Below are 24,165 nucleotides of genomic sequence, written 5' to 3'. Positions count from 1 at the left end.
AGGCCTAAGGAGACAACTCAGTGTATATGATTTCTTCAATTCAAACTTGATAGGTCTATGGAAGAGAATGAAAATTAAATGGGAACTGAGAATCTGTTGGTTCCTGTTAGATTCACATGCGGTATGCTTCCTCAGAGTGAATATTCTGGATACTGAGTTGAAGAGTTTCCTACTTACAGGTATACATGTGCTAAACAACAAAGCTCTGACATGCCACCCAAAACCCAAAGACATCTAATGCTTAGCCAAGAATCGCTGATGGTTCACATCTCTGCACAGCGCCACAGGAAGTTCTAGGAGACAAATGTGAGCAGGCTTCCTATTATTTTTCATTCATTCATCCTTTTTGGAAAACCTACATGAGCTATATATTTGAGAGAGATTTCTAAGAAAGGCTTGACTGGAAATCAAGAGGGTAATATAAACTATCCTATCTGGCAGCTGGTAAGTCTGCATGGATCCTAATTAGCAGCTCCCCTGGTCTTAAGCCCATATCCTACTCCTGTGGTCTGGATCTGTATGGTGTCTGATAGCCTCATGGTAGATTACACTGTGCAAGTGTCTAGCTATGGGACAAGGAGGCTGATGATCAGGACTTCAGCTCCTGGACTAAAATTTCTAAAAATAACTCTTTATTCTTTCAAATGAGGAAGGTCCTTAGGGGCAGAGACTTTTCAACAATCAAATACTCTACTCTGAAGCCAGGCAGTAGTGGCTCACACCTGTAATCCTAACTACTTAGGAGACTGAGACCAGTGGTACAAAGCCAGCCGTGGCAGGGTGACCCTGTCCATGAGACTCTTATCTCTAATTAACCACCAGAAAGCCGGAAGTGATGCTGTGGCTCAAAGTGATAAAGTGCTAGCCTTGAGCAAGAGAGCTCAGGAACAGCACCCAGACCCTGAGTTCAAGCCCCAGAACTGACCAAAAATAAGTAAATTCTACTCTTGTGAAAGCACAGCACGTGTGTTGAGCAGTCTTCTAACCTGTGCGGTGAACACTGACCCTTATCAGCTGTCAAGTTCAAGTCTTTGAGCTCCCTGCAGAAACACACACATACAGGCAGCACATGGCTATGTTTAATTGGCCTGGCTGACTAATGACACGCAACACCACACATACACACAGCTGCTCCTATGGTGCTTTGTAAGCATCAGTATACATTCCCATTAAGAGAGGTTTACTCTAAACACAATGGAATCAACTACAAATATAGGTAGAAAAATCTCTATACTTTTAATGTCTTCCCCCATTGATTAACTTCCAGAAAGCTGACACACTCTAACACCCACAATGGCCAAATTTCTGCATAAAGACCCCATACTGTTCCCATCCTGCATCCTTGGGTCATTCCAAAAGGTCTGTCCTCCACAGTACCATGGTTGCCAGGCATGGGAGGGGGGTTTCCTGATTTGTATGAAAACCAACCAAATGTTGCTATTCTGAGATCAGAAATCAAGTCTCTCTCTTCAAATTAAGCTCAAGGGTTTTATAATCACATCACTGCAAGTTTGCTAGCAGTGTGTAGTGCAAAATCCTAACTGCAGACTCTAGTGGGCAGTTAGCTGAGCGGCTGCCGCATATTAATTAAGCAATCTTAACTGATTTATGGACTGCCCTCATTTAAATTTACAGTGCCATGCCCGAGAATAATCCCATTTATTCTCATGCTGTCAAGAACAGAAATTGCATTAATATTTACTTGTAAATGGATCTGTTGTAGTGGACCATGTATGAATAAGAGCCACTTATAAAGTGCTCACACACCTTTAAAGAAGGTGACTGAGAACTGTATGGGAAAACAATCATTAGGGGAAACGTTTGCAGAAATGTAAGTGGCAAATGCAGCAGTAGAAGAATAAGTATCACTGAGCTTTCCTTCAGAGAGGGAAAAGTTACTCTTGGGTTCCACTTGGAAAGGAGCCCAATTTAGTTCTAAGTTGAGATTTTTTCATATACAACAACTCATTTGCTGTTAAGTTTCTTTTGCTACATGTTAAGTAGTTCAGTTTCTACAACTGAGTTTACCCTGGCAGTATCTTCTCAGGAAAGGATCGTCTAGGAAGGAAAATTCAGAACCCAAAATATGCTTCGGATTGGCATACTTCCTAAACCATAAATGGGGACATGAAATCTGACTGTGATGGGGGGGGCTGGCCTGGAAATCCCGAGGTGTATGTCTGTCACACCCCAGTAAGTCTAGTCAGTGGGACTGATGAGAGGAAAGGAAGAAGGAAAAGAGAAAAGAGTAAAATCTTCGGAAAGATCGGTAGGGTGTGAGAGGGGATAAAATGTTACACGAGAAACTGTGTCAAGAAATTCTGGATTTCTCTCAGGCATGGGAAATGCCCTCCCTGGTTTTCATCTCTTAAAGGTGGGAGGAGAAAAAAAAATATATCTGATTTATGCACTGAGGATTTTAGTAGATGAATCAGATTGCCGGCAGCTAATATGTACATGGGAGAAAATGATCAAATTATCAATGCTAATTGTCTGAAGGCAATAGGTATCTTGTTGCTAAACATTAACTTTGACAAGAGATCCTTACAAATGCCTAGGTACTTTGAAGTACTGGTGATACTTTCCAGAAGATGGACAACCATGGTTACTTCCTAAAACATGTTCTGACAAACCTAGAGCCTGCTTTTTATTTTCTCTTGGAGGTACTGGGGATTTGAACAGAGGGCCTCATAGGCTAATGCTCTAACCATTTGAGCTACAACTCCAGCCCTGTTTTTGCTGGTTAGTTTTGAGATAGTCTTCTAAACTGTTCTGCCTGGGCTGACTTTGAACTATGATCCTTTTGTTCATAGCCTCCTAAGAAGCGAAGATGTGAGGCATGAGCCACCAGTACTGGCTGAATATCTTTTAAAGAAAAATTACAGTCTGATCAGTTTAAATTCTCAATGATTTGAGTTTTTCTATTAAAATGTGAATCCATAAAGTACTTTAAAAAAGTAATCTCAGAATGAAGGAACTTCCTAGTTATAACTCAAAAGTCTAAGGGGGAAAAAACCCCAAAATAGAGAAATACTGGATAACAGAAAAGTCAAAGAATCACAGTTAAGAGCAAACCACAGAGTCAGGCACTGGTGGCTCATGCCTGTACTCTGAGCTACTCAGGAGGCTGAGATCCGAAGACAGCTTCAAAGCCAGCCTGGGTAGGAATGTTCAACCCATTCTTATCTTCAATTAACCATCAGGAATGATAGAGTACTAGCCTTGAGCAAAGGAGCTCACAGAGAGACCCCAGGTCTGGAGTTCAAACCCCGTGACTGACCAAAAAAAAAAAAAAAGTAAACTACAGATAACAAAAAAAATATGCAACTCATACTATTGAGAGGGGATATCTTCATCTCTCTTCATTGGAAAAAGACCAACAATCCAAAGGGAAAAGTGGTAAAAGGTATAAGTAAGGTCTTCTGGAAAAATAAAAACAAATGGTCCAACTGACTTATAATAAAAGGCAACACACGGAAACTACACTGAGTCATGATTTTTTTTTATAGCTATTAGCAACAATGGCAATCCACTATGGAGGATATCGGGATATGAGTATATTCACACAATGCTAATGGGAACCCATCTTGATACTCTACCGTGGAAAGCAATTTGGCACCATCCATCAAAATTACAACACATGTACCGTGGGACAGACACTGCCAGTTTCCTGACTTCATCCTGCATATGCCTTTACCCACTTAACCAAATGGACACACAAAGTTCTTTGCAATAGGGAATCTTGTTTGTAACAACAGGAGCCTAGGGACAACCCAAATGGCAGCCACAGGGGGATTTCCTAAATAAGTCTTGACATAGCTATACAAAAAAATATTACCATGCTTTTGTAAAAAAAATAAAATAGGGAGACTAGAGAGGAATAGAGAAACATCAGGCTAAGTACAAATCTAAGGAGCGCGGTGACGTGTGCAGGCCTGTTCTGTGTAAAAGCAGACCATGGCTTCCTATGTGTTTATGTCTCTAACAATCGCTGGAAAACCAGCGGGTGAACTAGCAAGGGGAGCTATTTGTGCGCAGGCAGGAAACAGCACAGTGGGGTATATATGACTTTAAGCTTTTTGTATTGAGTATTGGCCATTCAAAGCCTTTTGGAAAAGTTTAATACTTTGCACATGACATGTCGAATGTTGTCCTCTCCTTTCTGGGAAAAATAACCAGTTCTCTCCTTTTACTGCTTTATCTTAAACAATTCTTTCCACTCTGGGCCTTAGGGGTTCAGTCCTCGCTCCTGCCAGCAGAGGGCTAACGTGAGCAACAGGGATAGAGAGGCAAAGGGTTGTTGAACGCCACAGGAAGTTCATGCGCTGGAACTCAGGAACTCAGACTCTTTGGGTGTCTCCTGAGTCATTCTCCTCTGACCCGTGGCCACCCTGTGGAACGTGAGAGGGACAGAAGAGGAAAAGGGAGCAGAAAACGAGGCTAGTGGAAATGATTGCTCTGGCTGTTCCGCCTTCAGCAGAAGCCTGGCAGAGGTGGGGACACCCTGCCTTCCTGAGGGCTGTGGACAGAGCATGGAGCTGGGCAGGGAGGAAGCAGGCCATGCACCTGGGGCAGGAAGATGGAGGTGGGAGTGTGAAGATGGGGTGCTGGTCTTAGGTACACAGAACCCACAGTGTGAGTGGGGAATTGTAGGCTCCGAGGAACAGAGCAGGCAGAGACAGCAGCATCAGAAGGAAGACAGCCTTTGAGACCTTTGAGGACCAGGATCTACCTGGCCCACTTGTTCCTCATGGAGTATTGAAGCCCAGCACTGGACAGAGAGAGGAGGAGTTGGTCAGTACTTCAGTAAGTGTGGAGGGTCCAGCTCAGTCACTTCAGTGCACTTCTCACAAGTGCAACTTCCTCCTGTCCTGTGGGTTATATATCCCCCACTAACCACTTCCTGTTTGCTATCTCATTCTGTCTTCACAACAATGCCAACAATTCACTATTTCAAGACAGGGTTTCATGATGGAGCCCAGGCTGGCCTTAAACTAACCATCTTTACACCTCACTCTCCTGAGTACTGGGATTACAAGTGTGATCCATCACACCCAGCTTCAATGGACTTGCTTTTTAGATGAGGAAATCAAAGTTCAGAATACTTTTTATTCACAGAGCCAGAAAATGGTAGACCTGAAGTAATCACTGAATCTCTTTCAGTCAAAAGTCCATCATTTTTTTAAAAGCTACTACATTGTAAAAAGGGGTGGGGAGGGTAGTACACTATTTGACTTACAATCAGATTCTCATAGTTCCCACAATGGATCTTAACTTAGACCTACATGGAACTTACTTGTGTTCCTTTTACTCAGAAGCAGAGAAAAGACTACAGGGTCTAGGTGCCTTGTAACATAATACAGTTGCAAAGCATCATGGGTCTAATTGAATTGTCTACAGCATGGCCACAACCTGTTCACTCCCACACTGGGGCCAAGTACATTAATGGGACAGTTCAACATTATCTCTGGGGAACTGAGACGCATTTATCTCTATGTGGTCCGTGAGGTGTTGCTGGCTCTTGTAAGAACTGCATTAAAACCCACATTTCTATGGGCTAGATAGAAGCATTCAAGTGATCTCCGAATTTTCCCTCTCTTAACCGAAATCTTTTGAATCCAAAGGTATAAAGAAGGATTTCTATTTCACTGGAGTTTTGAACATCTATTTACAAACTGAAAACTTTAACAAGTTAAAAAAAAAAGATCACGGGTAATTATACTACCAATCTCTGCCTTCTGTGCAAGGCCAACATTGCACCACGCACGTTAGTAGACAGATCGAGAATATTCTCATTAATCTGTCAAAATTTCCATACAAATCTTTTCACATGTCATCTGTGTATATAATTATAGAGGATAGATAACCAGAATTTCATCTTAGTAACCTGATTTTGCTCACCACCAATAAAGACCAATCAGCACATGGAAAAAAAATCAAATGTAAGGAAGAAAAGAACTACTTATGGCATTAGGTCATTGAGTAGGCCTATGCACCATCAATGTAATCTTAAAATCTTACATTTACATTCAAGCGTTTGCCTACAATAATCCTTACTTAACTATGATGAAGAGGTTCAAGTGTGGTGATTAAGATTGTTTGTTACAAATCTCTCCAGGTCAATTATTTTTATGCAGTATTTAACTCATTTACAACTCATCAAAAGTTGCCCTTTCTGATAAAAAAGCACACGATAAATCCACACTTGCCCAGCTCTCTCTCCATTTCCTACTCTTCACCTTTAAAGGAGCTACACATGTAGTATTCTAGAAGATGTGTTTTCACCTATATGGGTAAGTGCATGCATTTGTTTTTTTTTTTTTTTTTTACAAAGAAGCTCTAAACCATGCAAACATCTGAAATTTTTGAAAGAAAATGGATGCAACATACAAACATAGAATACACCCAGTATGCACCAATCTAGAAACAAAAGAAAACCCACCTCCCAACCCACAAAACAAAGCAAAGCAAAGCAAGCATATGCAGGGCATACTGTAAAATTGATATTTTTGCACATCTTGCTTTTGAAGGTTGGGGTAAAACAGGTGAGGATGAGCATTTGCTATCCAGAAGACATTTTTAAACCCCGTGGCAACAAAAACAGAAAAGAATTCAGCAAGCCAGTCCCGGCGATTGAGACGCCCCCCTGAAGCTGGACCGCCCCTCACCTGCTCCCCTTTTCTCCTCTCTCCCCAGAAGAAGGCACTTCACGGAAACGTCTGGGAAAGCCCTTGGACTTTACTTTGTTACACCCTCTAAATGGATAAAAAACAAAAGAGAACAGGTGTAGAAGACAATATTTGCAATTGGCCACTCAAGAGTTCCACACAAATACCCTCCCTCCCCTTCAACACAGGTGTCCCTGACAGGCAGGCCTTTCCTGAGGCAGGTGTGCGTGGAGGGGGCCGGGGGTGGGGGGCTGGAGCTCAAAAGAGGAAGCCACACACTCAAAGATGGCACGTTTCAGGAAGGTCTCTGATGCTGGAACAAGAAATACAAAAGAGCTCTTCCAGATTGTCTTTATGTATTGGAAGGTGGAGGTGGCATTACTCTGGTACTTTAATAAGAATGATTCCTCTCATCCTGGTATCTGCTGGACCACCTCTGGCTTCAACTAACAGAGGGGAAGGTATTTGCTAATGGCCAGTATCCTACCCTTGTGTTGCAACTTCCTCTAAATTTGGTTATCATTAGACAAATCCAGGGTTTGTCTTTTTCTCTTGCATTCCTATCACCTTGGGATAAATGCTGTCCTGCTACACAGTACAGACTGTAGAATACACACCAGGGAGATAGGAACAGGAACTGGCAAGTTATTACTAAATGAGAAATTCTCTGTGTAGTTTCCCTTTAAAATGTAAATAACCACAGGCACCATGATTGGCTATAGACTTGAGATACATACTTTTTGCCACCATACATGAAGAACACTTGAGCTAAATGAACACTTCAAAGTATTTGATTATATTTAATTAGCTACATTTCCTGGACTGGAGAAACTCACACTGAAATGAATCCTATTTTTCCCAAACTCCACAATCTGAAAATGATTTTTTTTTACCCTATACCTAAACTAGAATCTGTGGATGTTTTCTTTTCTGGAATTGTGCACAGGAGTGTGAAGTCAGGCGGGTAATTCTGTTAAAAACTTTAACAGCTTTTTTCCTTCAAGAAATAAATGTTATCTAATTCTTGCTAGCAGGCCCTTCCCCTCGCCTCCTTTGTAAAGCTTTTATTTTGGTAATTATTAGGCTACATATTGGGTAAAAAGTGCTGGGCAAAGGAGCCAAAATGTAGAGAAGCCAAAAGTTGGGAATGTGACACAAAGGGCGGAGAGGGGCGATTGCTGGAATTCTGAACTTCTTGTCTCCCTCTATCGAGAACTTTCTGGAACTACAATGACTGTCCTCCAGACATCACGGATAGGCTGTGTGGCTACGCACATTAATCTGAGGAAATCACGAGTGTGTTGGAATGTTTTTACAAATTTTCATAGAAACTTGAAACTTGCAGCTTCCTCAAATGTTTAGACTTTTCCTCAACCCTTAGCCCCACTCAGAATTCTGCCAGATTCACTGTAGGGGGAATTTTGGAGCAGAGCCGCCATCTCCGCAGCTTTTTTCTCACACACAATCACAGGCGCTTAAAACTACCACCCGTAAACTGACAACACTTCACTGAGAAGCAAATGTCAGACGATCAATAATTAATATCTCCAGCAATCAAAAGGGAGGGTCATCTATGCTGACCTACAATACAATCAATAACATTGGAGAGGATGCTGGTCAATCCTGAGAATTCAAACAGAGGTGCTTTTTAGTCACTTTGAGGAAACTAAACCCCTCACGAAAATCTCCCCTTTCCTGCTAAGTTTTACAAATCCACCCATCCACCACTTGCCTAGCACAATCAGTCGCTGCCGTTTTTCAAAGTATCATGAAACATGGTGAAATGGAAACCTTTATCTGTGTATCCTTTTGCTGCTTTTGTCTAATGACTGTGTGTTAGCCTGTTCCAAGAGCCTCCACTGGCATCCCAGGGCCGACTTGACAGCAGGGGGCCGGTTACTATAACAACTGACAGCTCTTGTGAATTCTGAAAGGCCCCAGAGTAGCCATTTGGGAAACAGTTATTGAGTAAAAAGTTGCTTGGAATCATTACGACCACGTGACCCAGATCTCCCTGAACAGTTAGTTGCCTGGAGAGGAATAAAGAAGAAGAAAGAAGAAGAAAATTGTCCACCTCTCGCTACAGGCCTTGAAAAGCTCCTTCGCCCCCCTACTCCTTTCAGCATCTCGGAGCAAGATAGTTTAACACCACAGTGTCATCACGAATGACAACCCTCTGAGACAGGCCAGATTTTGGCATTCTGAAGTGTGCTTTAACTCTCCTCACTGGCTTGACACATTGTCAGGTGCTCAATGGTAAAAATTATTCCTAATGATTAGAGAGAGAGAGAGAAAAAAACCCACCAAAAACAAAACCTTGAAATATGGCTACAGATGCAAGTTCTAGGAAGAGGCGAATTGCATAGGCAGTTAGCAGTTTTAAAAAGAAAGAGTGATATCCTGAACATCTGTGGTCCACTAAATGGACTTTCTGTAGAAAGAATAAAGGCGATCAATACACAAAGCCCCTGAAAATGCCTTGGAAGCTTCGCTTTTTCTAAGCTTAGGAGCCGTTTTATATAAAACCTACCTTTTGATTCTCATTTTCTCAGCGCAAGAGGACCCTGAGTGGTGGGGGACTGAACTCAGGGCCTTTGTACATGTGGAGCCCCATGGAGAAGCTCCTGTGAAGGTGGCCTGTGCTTTGAACGCATGGAAGGAAGCAGGGCTCCAGGAGCGCTGGCCCCACGATCCATGCTTCTAGGTCATCTCCTAGGCAGCTGCCTCTGCCTAAGCATCTGTCCGTTCCCTTTGTTCTACACACCCACTTCTCCCTGCCTCTGGTTCCTTTCCACTGCACGGTAGCCACGGTCAAGTCCCTTCCACAGCACATTGTTTCCCTTTATCATAGCTGTAGCCTGGGGAGTATAAATCCAACCAACCCTCTCCAAAAGCCACGGGGCCAGCAAGGGCAAAGCAGCATCAGCAGATGCTGGGGCTAGCTGGCAAATGATTGCCCATCACAGAGGACCCATGGGGTCGGCTCTGGCTTGCAAGGGCCACCAGGGAAGAAGAGATGAACATCTGTGGATCTTACCGTTCATTGCAAGAACTCAGGCAGCTGGGATGTAAGTCACGTGTTATGCTCAAGAGAGTCAGCACTCCAAAAGCAACATGTAGAACTTGATCTAGAGGACACTGGGCCTGTGGGATAATGTTTATTGACGTGCTCACTTCTTCCACAAGGGAGCGGAAGGACCCTTTGCAAGGTGCGACTTTTGTCTACTGGACAGGCTCCAGTGTCCCATACTAATGTGAAGTGTAAGAAGTGGTGAATGTAAGGAGAAGAAAAGGCCTCAGCCATAAAGGGCAGCAAGGCAAGGTGTGAAGAGTAGCAAAACCTAGGAGCCCCATGATTCCACATAAACCATTTTCCTGTCTGGAACCTTTCTTCTCTTGGGACCTACAGGCTACCAAAGGTGGCTGCTTGAGAATTAAATGATACCCCATGTATTGGGTATGGTTGGTATACACTCCTGTAATACCAGATTCTTGGGAGGCTGAGGTCGGAGGATCATAAGTCCAAGGCCAGACTCAGCAAGACCCATCATTTCAACACAAACATTTAAAAAGGGCTGAGAGGATGTGGCAGTAGCTCATCATCTAGCATTGGGTAAGCTTGGGTTCTGTCGCTAGCACTTTTTTTAAAGCAACAGGTGCTTTATATTAATTCAACTATTATTGGAGGGTTTTTATTAGTTGTATTTCTCCTTTGCTGTCCCTTCATGGTCACCTTGTTTGGAAGAAGTCCCTCTTACCACACTGGTCTCCTTGATGACTTTGCTGGTGGAGGGATAGGGGAGGCAAACATGGAATGCGAATCCTCAGCCAGCTAGTATGGGAAGTGTTAGCGTCAAGGGCAAAGGGGTGTGGAGACAGCACCTACCTGCTTGCAGCTACTTTGAGTGGTGGGAATACAAGGGGGACCCACATTCCCAAGAGGCACATGTGGTCAGTCATTGCTCGGGCTCGGGTGGCGCGCTACCACGTGCCCACACTCGACTTCTACACGCATCTGTCTGTTTGCCTGAGCTCCCGTCATGCCAACACAAATCCCCCACACATTTGCGGTTTGCATCCCTTCATATTTATTACACTCTGTCTCCCACTGAACATCCAGGGAAGAAAAAAAACCAACATTGCAATGTCAACAAAACTCATTTGTTTTCACGAACAGCATTCTTAATGAGGAGGCACCAACACATGGCAAAAATCCCTGAAAGTCTGTGAGATAGAACTCAGAGGAAAAGAAAGACCTCTTTCTATTTGTGCAAGAGGCTACATTGGTGCTGACTGAATTTGCCACCGGACTGACTTATGAGCTCAAGAGGGACATACATTTGCTGGATCAGAGCAAAAAAATCTTTCTAATATCAAAGTCGAACAAACCTGAGTGGAATGTTACAATTTCCCTGGAGAAAGTTTCTAGTCTTTTGATCCAGAATCTGTGGACTTATCTGAATCTGAGAAGCTGCTTTATCCTTCTGGGAAGTCTTTCCCAGACTGGAATTATTACAATCAACAAGATACTCCGTCAACTAGGGAACCAGTACTCATCACTTGGGATTAAGGCAGACCAAACACACCATACTATTCAACAGCAAAATCTCTTCCAAGTAAGCTGAGTAGCTCATGCTGATAATTCTAGCTACTGGAGAGGCTGACATAGACAGAAGACGGTTCTAGATCAGTTTTTTTTTTTTAAAAAAAAAAGGTTGCAAGACCTCATCTTAACTAGTAAAAGTTAGACATAGTGGTACATGCTTGTCATTCCGTGGAAAGCATCAAGAGAAGGATCTTGGTCAAGGCTGGCTTGGACACAGATGCCCCTATTTGTTCAAATATCAATATTGAAAGGAAAGAAATTGCAAAGTAATGGAAATGTAACTGAACAGTGACAGTGTGCCCAGCTTCCAGAATACCTGAAGATATAGTTGGTTCTTGAAGTTGCTATCTGACCAACCAGATTCAAGCCAGTTGAGCACTTCAGTGAGGAAGTCAGTTCAAATTCCTTCCTTGCAGTGTCTTTTTGACATGCAAAGGGTGCACTTCCATTGTAAGCTGGGCCAGGAATATATACTTCTCTCCAGGCACACTGCCCAGTCATCAGAGGAAAGAATGGAAAGGCTAAGACATTGGGATATGAAGTCAAATAATGTGACTTGTGTGTACCACCTTCCTACCACGTCAGCCTGAGTTTTCAGATTTGCATAATGAATAGGAGCACTGATGAGCACCAGTGGTTCATGCCTATCTAGCTACTCAGGAAGCTGAGATCTGAGGATCTAGGTTCAAAGCCAGCCTGGGCAGGAAACTCAGTGAGACCCATATCTCTAATTAGGAATTCCCCCACTTAAAAAAAAAAAAAGTCAAAGTGGGAGCTATGGCTCAAGTGGTTTAGCCTTGAGAAAAAAAAAAAAAAAAAACACAGAGCCAGTGTTCAGGCCCTGAGTTCAAACCCCAGGACTGGCATTCACCCACATACATACACACATACACATACACACATACACCCCACACAAATAGCACTATAGTAGTATATCCTGAGATATAACCTCCTGAACACATGTCTGGGATGGAGAAAATTCAATAAAAGGGCCATGGTTATCCAGGCCTAAAGATAAACAAAGCTATTTCTAGGAGGACAATTTGTTCATCACAGAGAAAGATGTATTCAATGTCCCTCAGAATTCCAGAAGGAGCCGGGCACAGGTTACTCACAGATGAAATCCTTGTTACACAGGAGGCTGACATCCGAGGATTGCATTCAAATACAAGAGAGTCTTATCTCCAGTTAACTAGCAAAAAGCCAGAAGTGGAGATGTAGTTACAGTGGTAGAGTGCCAAGCCTTGAGTGAAAATGCTAAGCAGATGTATGAGGCCTTTACTTCATACCCCAGTACCGGCGCGAACACACACACACACACACACACACACACAAAGAAAAAAATTAGAATTTTTTTTTTGCAATACCAATAATCTTAAGCCTACACAATTGCTTTGCTCTTTGTAACTAAATTCTTTCTGAGCCCAGACTCAACAAGTAGCGTACCTGAGCACACTGGTTGTATACGGGACTTATAGCCCGACATCGATCTCAAATTATGCAAAGCCAAAATACCTTCCCAAAATGTGTCTTCTTCTCTGAGTGGAAGCAGCTGTGCTGCTTCAAGTCTTTTCAGGAACATTAAAGCATATAAACAGCTTGTCTTGGTAAAGCTGGGGAGTCGCAGCTAAAGGAATTTGCTTTCTGACTCTTTCATTCAAAAGGTATGTGTTGCTCCTGTCTTGACAAGTAAGGCCGAAACAGCCCACTTCAAAAGCTACTGAATTGATTTCTTCTCCCTCATCTTCAAGAGCTCTGAACCTGGCAGTTAGGGGTTGCAATATTTATAAGGCACCCATCAGAGCTCCGTTTAGGAAAGGAGACGAGCGGAAGCTGTTAGCCGATTTTATTTTTATCAGCTGCCCTACCACTCTGGCTTTTGTCTATAACCACTTTGCATGCATTCCTTCCTAGCTTCATTTCAGCTTCTGCATCATTACAGATTCTAGCTTCTCTCTTTCTCTGCAAAACAGAATTCTACAGGTCCCCCTCAAAGTGGTAACATAGCATCCTATCTTGTAAGCTAGATAAATCTGCAGGTCAATTTTGTCCTCTAGATCCAAATTGTGACCTGTTTCTAATAGTTGCTTGATTGACACCGAGATCTCTGACCTAACAGGTGTCTTGAGGTCTGTACCTGTATTATTTTTACTTTGGGTCAAATCTGAAATAACAATGATCGGTTGCTTAAAGGTGTCTTTTTAAAGGAAATAGGTGCTGAATGCAATGATCCCAGTGGGCCTGAATATTCAAGAGCACTTGTGGCAATGTTTCCCAAACTCCCATGCACCCCCCGCCCCCCACACACACCCTGTTACCTTATCTTTTGTTGTTACAGCTCTGTGACCACCTGTGGCCAGGAGGGAATGAAAGGAAGTTTTCACCTGCCTACTCATTTTCTCTCTGCTTGCTGCATATGTTTCCCAGAAAGACGAGCCACAGTGGTGGAGGACTGCCCTGACCCGGTCAGATGTCACATGGCTGAGAACCTAAACTTCGGTCTGTCAGGCAACTGGTCTGGGGCAGCTGCTCCGGAAGCTTATTCCGTGAACAAGGCTGGCCACTGGGTGTTCAAGTTGTTTGACTTGGGGTTGGGTCTTGTCTTGAACCTGGTTATTCAGGGACAGCCCCCTCAGGAATTAATTGCCTTTAGTCCCATTAGGAACACCATTCAAGCCAATTCCATTAACTTTATAGTACTCTTGCCTTTTTTTGTTTTTTTGTATTTAAGCCTGAAGTAGTTCTGCTCAGTTGGTTAACCTACATTTACACTATATTTAGCCCTAAACAGATGTCTTTTAGCTATTTCTAGGATACTCTGCACAACTGAGCTTCAAAAGAAGGAACTCTACAAGGAAATTCCAAAAGTTCTTTACGAATACTGTGTTATGCCACAGGCAGATAGGAAATTGTATACACCTGTACAACGTGACTATGAATCTAAGGAGTGGCATTTACCTAAACCTGTTCATATAATTTTGTGTGTGTGTAAGTTCTAGGGCTTGAACTCAGGGCCTGGGCACTATCCCTGAGCGTTTTCTGGGCAAGGCTGGCTGGCACTCTATCACATCAGTCACACTTCACTTTTGGCTTTTTCTATTTAATTGGAGCTAAGAGCCTCATGGACTCTTGCTCTGGCTGGTTCTGAACCATAATCTTCAGATCTCAGCCTCCCGAGTAGCTGGGATTACTGGGATGAGCCACCAGTGCAAGGCTTTGTGTATCTCATGTTATAAAACCATTCCTTTCAGGTACATACCCAGAAATAAAGTCAGAGCGAATGTAACTCAACAACCATTTTCATTTTTACCATCCAACTGTCACTGAGACAAGCATTTCCTACAATTTACACTGAAGTGAAGGTTCCCAAGAGATCTGGGGCACATTTCCTGTAGATCAGGAAACTGAGGCTGGGGGAGGATTCCTACCCCTACCCCTAACCTAAAGCAGTGCTTCTGTACTTGGCACTTCATTGGGACTTCATATAATACCCCTTTGCAGATAACGATTTTTCTAATTGCTCAGTCCTATGCAATTTCAATACCACTAATACATTGCCTATCTGTGGCTACATTAGATGTGTATTTGTATGCAAAGACTCCTGGTAAGAATGCTTGTGTTCTGAACTGGGCACTGGCAGCTCACATGTATCACCCGAGCGGATCACAACCTAGGCAGGAAAAGTCCATGAGACCCTTCTCTCCAATTAACCACCGGAAAAATCAGAAGTGGGGCTGTGACTCAAAATGGCAGAGCGTCAGCCTTGAGCATAAGAGCTCACAGACAGCACTTAGGTCCCACGACCGACCAACAAACCAACCAACAAAAATGTTGGTGTTTCTAGCCACAGGGGTGGTGGGTCTGCTAGAGCCTGGCTCCCAATCCAGGCTCTGACCCCTGCTTCTACTTACCTGCTAACAGCATCTCCTTTCTTGGACCTTGCCCTCCTGTATCACCAGCTCCTTCAATGCCTTGCGTTCATCCTCAGGGCAAGGCACACACCCTTTCAGGTAGCACCCAATGCCTTCCTGATCTGACATTCCCTTCCCACACACTGTTCCCGTGGTCCAAGCTAAACGCATGTGCCTGCAGCAGGCATATTTACTCTCTCCAGACTCATCCTCAAGCCCTCCTCTCCTGACTCACAGCTGCCTGGATATGAGATCCTACAGGGCGCGGACCTCAACTTCCCTCCCAGGCTATATGGAAGCCCAACTTGGGACTTATCCGTCTCCATCCACTCTGCATACTCTATTATATATGTGCTTGCCCATTCTGCCGATGGATGGTGAGGGCAAGAGACTGCATCCTTGAATCATCTCATCCACTAATGCAAGGCAGGGACAGTAGGAAGCTGTAAATGGTCCATGCCACATGACAGTATAAACTTCATCATGCCATACATAACAGAACATGAAGCTGAACCATCTAGACTCATAGCCTTTCTGAGCCTGGATGGTCCTTAGAGGAAAATATACACCCCCCACCACCTCCACATCCAGCTTTTAGTTTATAGTTTTTATGGCATTCCATCCTCTGGATACCAGAAGACTCTGAGGATGGACAACTGACCTATGTCAATCATAATGGACACGACCTTGGGTCTTAATGAGAACTCTTTGAGAAGAAAAACAAAAAAATCCCTGTTACTGGGCAGTAGAGACAAAAGATTAACATGGGCCAGAAGTTAACTACATGGAAAGAGTTAGCAGGCTGCCTAAGAGAGATCACATGGAGAGATTCCAGTGGGGGAAACACAGGCAGACCACACCAACCAAGCCCTCAAATCCTTGTTCCATTCTCTGGTCCAACCAGGCATTATGCTCTTAAAACTTGCAGTTCCGGGATCAACACAATTTTCCTCCTCTTGTGTTAAAGCAGCTTGAAAGGAGATTATTTTTTTTGTTAGCACAATATAACAGGGCTCTGACCCTCCCAGTACCTACGCCTGATCTGCACAATAGGAATGTAACAAATACTAATTCCCTTTCTCCTTTCTCATCAAAGGGAAGGTCCAGGCACGAGGCCTACCATACATACTGGTAAGAACCAGGTGAAATTGTGCCACCCAAATGCTTGCTACAATGCCTGGCTCCCGAGATAGACCCACCCACTGAACACCAACAAGTCCTATAGCATCATGTGCCATGAGTCACGGGTGGAGGGATGGTTCAGGAATCCTGGGTTTGCTTCTCTACTTCTTCATGAATCCACTAAGTGGCAGTGTCAACAACTCCCAGTGAATGCAATCAGAACCCAGAATACGAGCTAGGAAGGGTCCCTTCTCGATGGTGATGGTTGTGCTGCCATGAGGAACTGGGCCGATCTGTGGGTGTCTGCGAAGCCTGCATCAAAGGCACGATCAGGAAGGAGGGTTTGATCTGCCTCATGCTCTACTTATGTCAAGTCCGTTTGCCAATCACCCACTCTTACTGTGTCTCAAAAGGCAAGAGAACACTGCTGTTCTAGCTTCAAACCCTCACTGCCAAAGGACACACACGTCTCCGCTGTACTTGCCAATTCTCTCTGGGAGCTCTCTAGTGCTTCCTTCTTTCACGTTAATAAAAAGGAAAAAAAAAAGTTGGACAGAAAAAAGGGCCCTTGTCCCCTCTAGGCTGTTCTCCTGCTTAGCCAACTCATCCATCCTAAAACTAATTCAATTTTATTTGCTTTGCTCCGTAAGGATTTTCTTTTTAGCCCTCATCTCTGTGCTATTGGCACTGAGAATTTGGTTAAAAAAAAACAACAACAACTCAAATCTACTGAGTGAAACCAAGTTTTAGAATATACACATACACTATTATAAAATTATGTTAGGCATGGGGTGATTAACACACTTTCCATTTGGTCTTTTTCAGAAACAATAAACAGTTGTCATTTCCTCAAGGTAGAAAGAAGGCCACACATCTTGAGTGATTGGTAGGGTTTAAAAAGCTGTCTTTACTAGGGGCACAACTCTCTTCTACAATACGTGGGCAGTAAACACTTTGTTTTTAGCTGTGTGACATCTGTGTCTGCTCGACTATGTGGTCCTTCTAGGGTTCTGTGGTGTCTTTTCACAGATGGGCAAATGACAGTGGTGAGCCTGAGAAACAGTCCTGAGGTTTTTGTCAGAACTACTTGGTTATGATGTTTCTTCTGTGGTTGTTTTCACTCGGAGACAGGCTATGTAGCCCAGGCTGGCCTTGAATTTGAGATCCTCTCACCTCAGCCTCTTCAGTGCTGGGATTATAGTTATGAGTCACCATATCTGGCATTAGAAAGTGTGTCTTGATGCTGGGATGGCTAAATAGTGTCTGTAGTCTGGCAAAAGAATGTGGGACAAAGACTTAGAGACTAAAAAGATCCCAGTCACAAGTAGAGACAAGAGTCCCTGTTAATTTCCCACAATCATTTTAACTTGCATTAGAAATCTCCATTGACCAGTGAGCTCCAGCTCAGTATCTGCCTGGAAAAGGGAAGGCAGGGAGGTAGTTCATCCCCTCCTGGTCAGCAGCAGTGACAGCCCTATCATTACAATCAGACACCTGGGGAAGCCTGAGATGGTGCCTTTTGTTGGCCCAGGTTCTAGTCCCTAGACCCCAGGACACACGGGAAGGAGACCTGCCTGTACATTCTGTGAATCTCACCTTTGAACTCCATCTCCAGGCAACTGATGCCTGCCCCCTGCCTTAGGACCAACCCTGCCATCACCGGCTCTCCCGTTGCTTTGCTGCATCCGTTTCCTTTGCCGGTCTCTCACCTGCCCTGCTTCAATCTCTGCACAGCAACCAGGTCATCAAGTCTCATCATGTCACTCTTCTGTACCAAACCCAGTGGGTGTCATAGCCACAGGTAACGTGCCATCGAAGGCCCTCAAGGCTGACCATAGCCTGACCCTCTTCTACTCTGCCTCTCGACTCATGCTCTTGCCACTTACATCACGGCAACATGCCAGCCGCTCACCCAGGTGCCTTTGATCTTCCCTCTGCCTGGAGGAGCATGGGGTTAGGCTGAGATGGAGCCCATCTGATTCCCTCATGGAGGCCTGTTCATCTGTCATTGCCCCGCTTAGATTTTTCCATCGCCAGTCTGAACATGAAACTGTTATGTTCCTATTCTTCCCAGATTTTCTTTTCTCGATGACACACAGTATCTTCTCAGGACTTACATCTTAATTGTTTATTGGCCTGGATCCTCCACTAACTGGAGGCTCGATGAGAACTGGAATCGTTGTGTTGCTCACCTTTGTATTACAGGTGCCTATCCAAGTGGCAGGTTCTCAACCTTAATTGAAGGAATGCAAAGTAGGGAGGGAAGGAGGGAGGGAGGGAGGGATCAAAGGACAACACCTGTTTCTCCCTGGTGACGCTTGTTAGACTTTGGTCTGGGAGGGGCAAGCAGCCAGGCCTGTCAAGTGGCCAGCCTGGCTTTCTCAGGTGAACGGCTGAGAGGGTCTAGCTAAGAAAACACAGAATATCGACAGAGACTCAGGCAGCGGGAATGGCCCTGGTGGGACACGGTGGGCACCATCGGGACAATCATCACAGAAGGGAGGCTTACCACTTGCCACTTTTATATCACCAGTATTAAATATGACATTATACACGAACTGGATCCTTACTTTCCCATTTAATCTTCAGCAAAAGGCTATAAAAACAGCATGAAGGTGAAGAGGACTTACTCAGTGGCTACAGCCAAGTGGTATGTGGTCTCAGAGAACCAGGAAATGCTCTGGAACTTAGCAACTCACTTGGCAGGCTCACAAACTAAAATTGGAAATGGGATGTGAATCCAGCAAACAGCTGAAATCTTCAACTTGGATCTCCCCCTGCTTTTCAGGCAAAACCTCTTTGGTACTTAAATCCTGGAAGCTTGCACCTCAAAGGTAAATGTTTTAGCCTGTGTCATCTTCCAGAGATAAGATCTTGTCACTAGCTCTCAGCTGGCTCAGTTTTCATGGGTGAGCAACACCTGGCCAGCGTGCCCCCCCACCCGCTCATCCCCGCCCCCCCCCCCACCCTGTGGGAGCTCCTCCCGTCACTCACCTCCAGTACACTAGCACAGCAATGAGAAGGACGAGGCACACGAAGGTCAAGGCTGATACCACAATCAGAGGGATGATCCACTCCATCCTCCCTGGAGAGGGCCGGCTTATCATTCCAGAGGTGTTCTTCTCTGCTGCCAAGAGAAACCATCCCAGTTAGACCACCAAGGCAGGGCAGGGAGAGCGCCTGGGGGGGGCCCAGCATGATGTGGCGCTCCACCCCATTCTGTGTGGTTTCCCGTGAACTCAGCTGCTCACCCTGGGCTGTCCTGGAGGAGTAGGGGTGAGGGGTGGGGCAGGAAGGGAAGGCTGCAGTCCTTTTATGTCCTGCTCTGTCCAAAGCCGAATACAGCCTCCTCTGCGGGTGGCAATTTCTACTGGCCAGTAGGATGGATTTGCTGATGAAGTTTGTAAATGTTTGTAACAAGAGCTAGGCAGGAGGAAGATGACCTACCTGACTCCACAGACACTCCCAACCCATCCAACTCTGGACGCACTGAGACAATGGGACTCAGTGCTCGGAGAGGGAGAATGTCCACAGGAAGAGTGCCCTGGGTTTCTGGAGAGGTCTAAGGAAAGCCAGTCTGGACCAAGTGGCCATGGGTTCTTGCTGTCTTCCCACCCATTGTCCTCCCACAGTGACTCCACCCTGCTCTGTTGGACAGGGTCAGGGTGGGACAGCCATTCAAGGGTGGAGCTCCAGCTGGGCTAGCCGGCGGTGGGTGGGTGTGGGACCAGGGCAATGATACTCTCACCCTGGTGTCTGCACCCATCCCTTCTGCTCACAGGCTTCCTCCGCCTGGCTCCGTGAAAGTTCCAGCTCCCAGGAGCCCAGAACCTACCCTTGATCCTCCCAAAAGCTCCCACACCAGCGAAGACAGGAAGTCACACTCACTCAGCTCTAAGTAGCCAGCCACACACTTGCTGTTAAACAAGGCAAGTCGGCCAATGGGTTCAGGATTTTCTCCTTAGCCAAGACGTCTTACCCAGGCATCTGCTTTTCTCCGCCGCTCCAGCCCCCCAGGAGCCTCAGCACGAGATCCTAGTCTCTCTTGAATTGTGGGCCAGGCACCGGAAAATGGCCAGGTGGCTCCAATGGAGCTCAGACGCCAGACTAGGCGGCTGGAGAACAGCACAGGTGTACGAAAGTGAGGGGGAGTGGAGACAGGAGGTGAGAACGCAGAGGGATGGCTTGAACCATCAGAAGCCGGCTGCAGCTGGTTTGTGCTGGGCAAGGATTCCACCTGCTCTGTGAAAATGAGGCCAGCACACTGCCAGCCCAGTGCCCCTCTGCAGGATGGACTAAATGCAGGGCTAATCAGGCTGCGTTTCCCAGGGAGGGAAGGTGGGCTGAGCAGAAAGACATAATTGGCCTTGAGAGATATTTAAAGAGGCAAGGCTCCGGAGCTGCGAGGAGGTGTGTTCTGGTGGGTTTTACTGGGTTTCCTCTCAGGGACTTTCCACCCAACACCTTTGTTTAGGCACAGGCCGCTGGGACAGGTGGGGCCTTATTATCTTCAACTTACAGGTAAACACACAGAGCCAAGCAGGATAAACACACTGATTCAAAACCACTACAGATCATCTTACTGTAGCCTTCCTGGCTGTGCCAGCTCATTTCTCTGGGGCCCATTTTACCTTGCATGGATATACCAGCTGGTCCTACTGTGTGCCAGACACAGGGCTACAGGATGGGGAGGGAGCCACGCCTCAGACAGAAGCAATTCTCTGCACATGGGGGAGGAGTCATTTAAAGGAGAAGAAGCAGCCCCCCCCTCCCCCAGGGGCAGTCAGCATGCAAATACAGGTTACTGGGAAGCACTGGGAAGCACTCAGGGAAGATCTGAAGGATGAAGGAGAGTCAGCCAGGCGAAAATATGACCACAAGAGATACATGACCAAGAGGGAAAATTAGAATCCAGATCAGCTAGAGCCTGGGAGGCTGAATTAGGGGGGAAGTGGTTTCAGATCTAAGCTATGGTAATAGTGGCTGAAACAAGAGGGAGACAGACATCAGACATAGAGTGTTTTGACTGTGAAGTCCTTGTGAGGAACCAGAGTTGCAAATGAGAATGAATTTATGAAGCCCCATCAGGGGTCAGCTCAGCCAGGCAATTATCTGGTGGATGGGGGGAGGGGGCATCTCAAAGACCTGCAGGTACTGTTAATGAAAAGAAAACAATGTCAGGAGGCCTGATAGACAGGTCACGTGTCCAATTAACTCAGTATTTACCCTGGGAAGGCCTCAGGTGCTAGGGGGCTCCCCCAGTGTCTTATTTCTCTGCCACTCCATACAGAAAAGGATTCTTGCCTGTGGGATTGTGGCAGGCAGAGATGGGAGGCAGGATGCAAATCCTTCTCTTCTGTCCTAAACCCTCGCAAAGGTTTCTTGGTCCCAATAATGCCTTCTGCTTGCATTTCTAACCCGTTATGGGAAGTATCGGCTGCAGGGTACTTCTCCCATCTGAAATCCTGTAAGACTACTGCAGACTTTCCAGGCCTTCTTGGGGGCAGAAAAATGATCTTGTTGTGAGGGAAATTAGCACTGTATTTATTCCTGAAATTACATGGACAGCTCTGGAAGAGCCCTCCCTCCTCCTCTGCAAGGCTGAGTTGTTCCAAGTTCTCCCAGGGAGAGATCCAGGATCCAGACAAGATTGTAGCTATTAGCATGGACATGTCAGTGTTGCTGGGGGACAGAAAGGAGGTCTGGGCAGGGTGAGGGTCTCAAATTCATAAGGGAACCAGGTTCAGAGCTGGGCTAGACTCTGGATGTACCATTCAGAGTCATTTCATCATACCATACGGGGCTCTGGGGTCCTGTTTTGGGGAGGGGGAAGGATGGGGACCACCATTGAAAATCCTCCGCCCTCAAAGGCAATGTCTGGAGATCTCAAGTTGCAGCCAACACCTTACAACACGAAGAAACGGAGAGAATCGCTGCCCACCACAGCCAGATTCCTAGCCTGGTAGATAGTCGCATTTGCTGAGGCCTTTTCCATGAAGAATAGACATATGAGTAACTACTGATTTGCACGTGGGGCATGAGGATGTCGATTTCATTTTCAAGTTCACATCATGCCTCTGTCATCATGGCACTTAGGGTCCTAGAACTGGATTCTATCTCCAGGTGACCTGAAGTCTCGTCACTAACCTGAGGAGCCCCTCTTGGCCTACGGTCCTGAGTCCCTGCACAGCCAAGTCCTAGCATCCTTGATTGGCATCCTCTCCCATTATCTTCTAACCACACCCATCTGCCCCCTCTTTGCCTTTGCCCTGTTCTCACTACCAGAAATGCCCTTCTCCTCTGCCCCCTGGGAGCTCTTCTAGGACCCTGCTCCTGGTTCTGGAGCTATCTTCTCTGTGAGGTCTCCTTATGCCCTCAGTTTGTGTTATCTCTGGAGGGTGGAGTAGTTAAGATCACAGGTTCAAATCTCACGTCTGCTGCTTCCTGTGTGACCTTTAACCAGTCACTTAAAAACCAATCTGGTTTACAATGGGATGAAAAAAAGGCTACTTTATAGGAGGGTTAGGCACATTCACTGAGAAATTATGTGTAGGATGCTTAGAAGTGAGTAAATACAGTCATCGTCATTATGTTGTGCTGCTTGCTGCTTCTTGTGGACAGGACACCCAAGTACAAACTGTTCCTAACTACAGCAGGGTGGATTTCCATCTGGCCTTCAGCAGAACAGGAAGAAAGCTCTGCTTCTTACTGGCTGTACAAGTCTGGTAAGGGAACCACCTTCTCTGTGCCTCAGTTTCCTCCTCTGTCAACGCGGATAATGTTGTGGACTGTTATTGTGATGGTGGTGGTGTGAGGATTAAATTAGTACATGTCCAACACTCGGAGAGTGTTGCTGGCACTCGGCAGGACCTGGCTAACGTTAGCTGTTGTGACTGTCAACGCCGCCATCTGCAGAAGCATAATCCTCGTCACCATCACCACCATCCGGACTCTCTTCCCCACCAACATCGCAGCACGGCACACCAGGCAGATGGTGCCGGGACGGGTGTCCGCTGATTCTGACTCCTCCTCCCTGTCGTACCTGAATGCATGAGTCACAGCCACACGGCACCTCGGATGCGGGCGTGGGCACAGGGGCTGCTGACTGTGGCCCTGCCGCAAAGAAGCTGCAGCCTCACAGTCTTTCCTGAGACAAGACCCCCCCCATTCCTGCCATCCTTCTGCAAGACACCTGTCCTACTGCTGGCTATATCTGTGGAGCAAGCTGCCAGGAACTACTAAGGACACACAGAACCCTGCACTGTCCGCACCTCTACATCTCAAGGAACCTTCCCCAGGCCAAGACACCCAGAGACCAGGGAACGCTAGAGAAGCCCCATGATTTCTGGAATCCATCCGAGGACCCCCAGGGGATACCTGATGCCACAGACAGTACCAAGCCTTCTAGATTGCTTTCTCCTATGCACTGCTTATGAGAAAGCTTCATGCAGAAAGTAGGAGTGGTACGAGAATAACCATAACTAATAGTGAAAGACAGCACATGTTAATAGCACGTTAGGGTGAGAGCTATGTGAATGTGATCTCTCTCAACATATCTTACTGCTCCTTAACAAACCCAACGTATGATTTTCTTAAGTCTTTTCACATAAAGGAAGCACTTCAGGGCTTCTTTTAGGCATACAAGAATTGCTAGCATCACCACTCTGCTGTGGGACCCTTATGAAGTAAACTGAGGGTAGTTTAAGACAATAGGGACCAGGTACCAGGGACAGCCAATCTGATAACGAAGATAGCTATTAGTAGCTAAGAAAGAGTGCCATGCATCCTATGTGAAAACAGAGTTGAGTAGGATGAAGCAAGACTCTGTCAAGTTTCTTCAGGCTACTCAGAATGGTGC

General features: G+C 45.7%; 1 protein-coding gene across 3 annotated transcripts in view; it reads right to left on the bottom strand.

Moving 5' to 3' along the window:
- The window catches only part of Ptprg (protein tyrosine phosphatase receptor type G), a 689,215-nt gene that overhangs the window by 58,297 nt on the left and 606,753 nt on the right, over positions 1-24,165 (bottom strand). Inside the window, exons 13-14 of one of the 3 annotated variants that reach the window (XM_042679699.1) lie at positions 19,302-19,434; positions 6,669-6,755 (exon numbers count right to left, since the gene is read on the bottom strand). In XM_042679699.1, the coding sequence (XP_042535633.1) occupies positions 6,669-6,755; positions 19,302-19,434 (220 nt within the window). The remainder of the gene's footprint in view (positions 1-6,668; positions 6,756-19,301; positions 19,435-24,165) is intronic. The other 2 variants (XM_042679700.1, XM_042679701.1) reach the window with 2 other exon arrangements.

The sequence above is a fragment of the Dipodomys spectabilis genome, unplaced genomic scaffold, assembly GCF_019054845.1.
Source record: "Dipodomys spectabilis isolate Male_0828 unplaced genomic scaffold, ASM1905484v1 ptg000054l, whole genome shotgun sequence".
In the NCBI taxonomy this organism is placed as follows: domain Eukaryota; kingdom Metazoa; phylum Chordata; class Mammalia; order Rodentia; family Heteromyidae; genus Dipodomys; species Dipodomys spectabilis.
The sequence above is the reverse complement of the archived record's forward strand: the minus strand, read 5'-3'. Positions and strand labels throughout refer to the sequence as shown.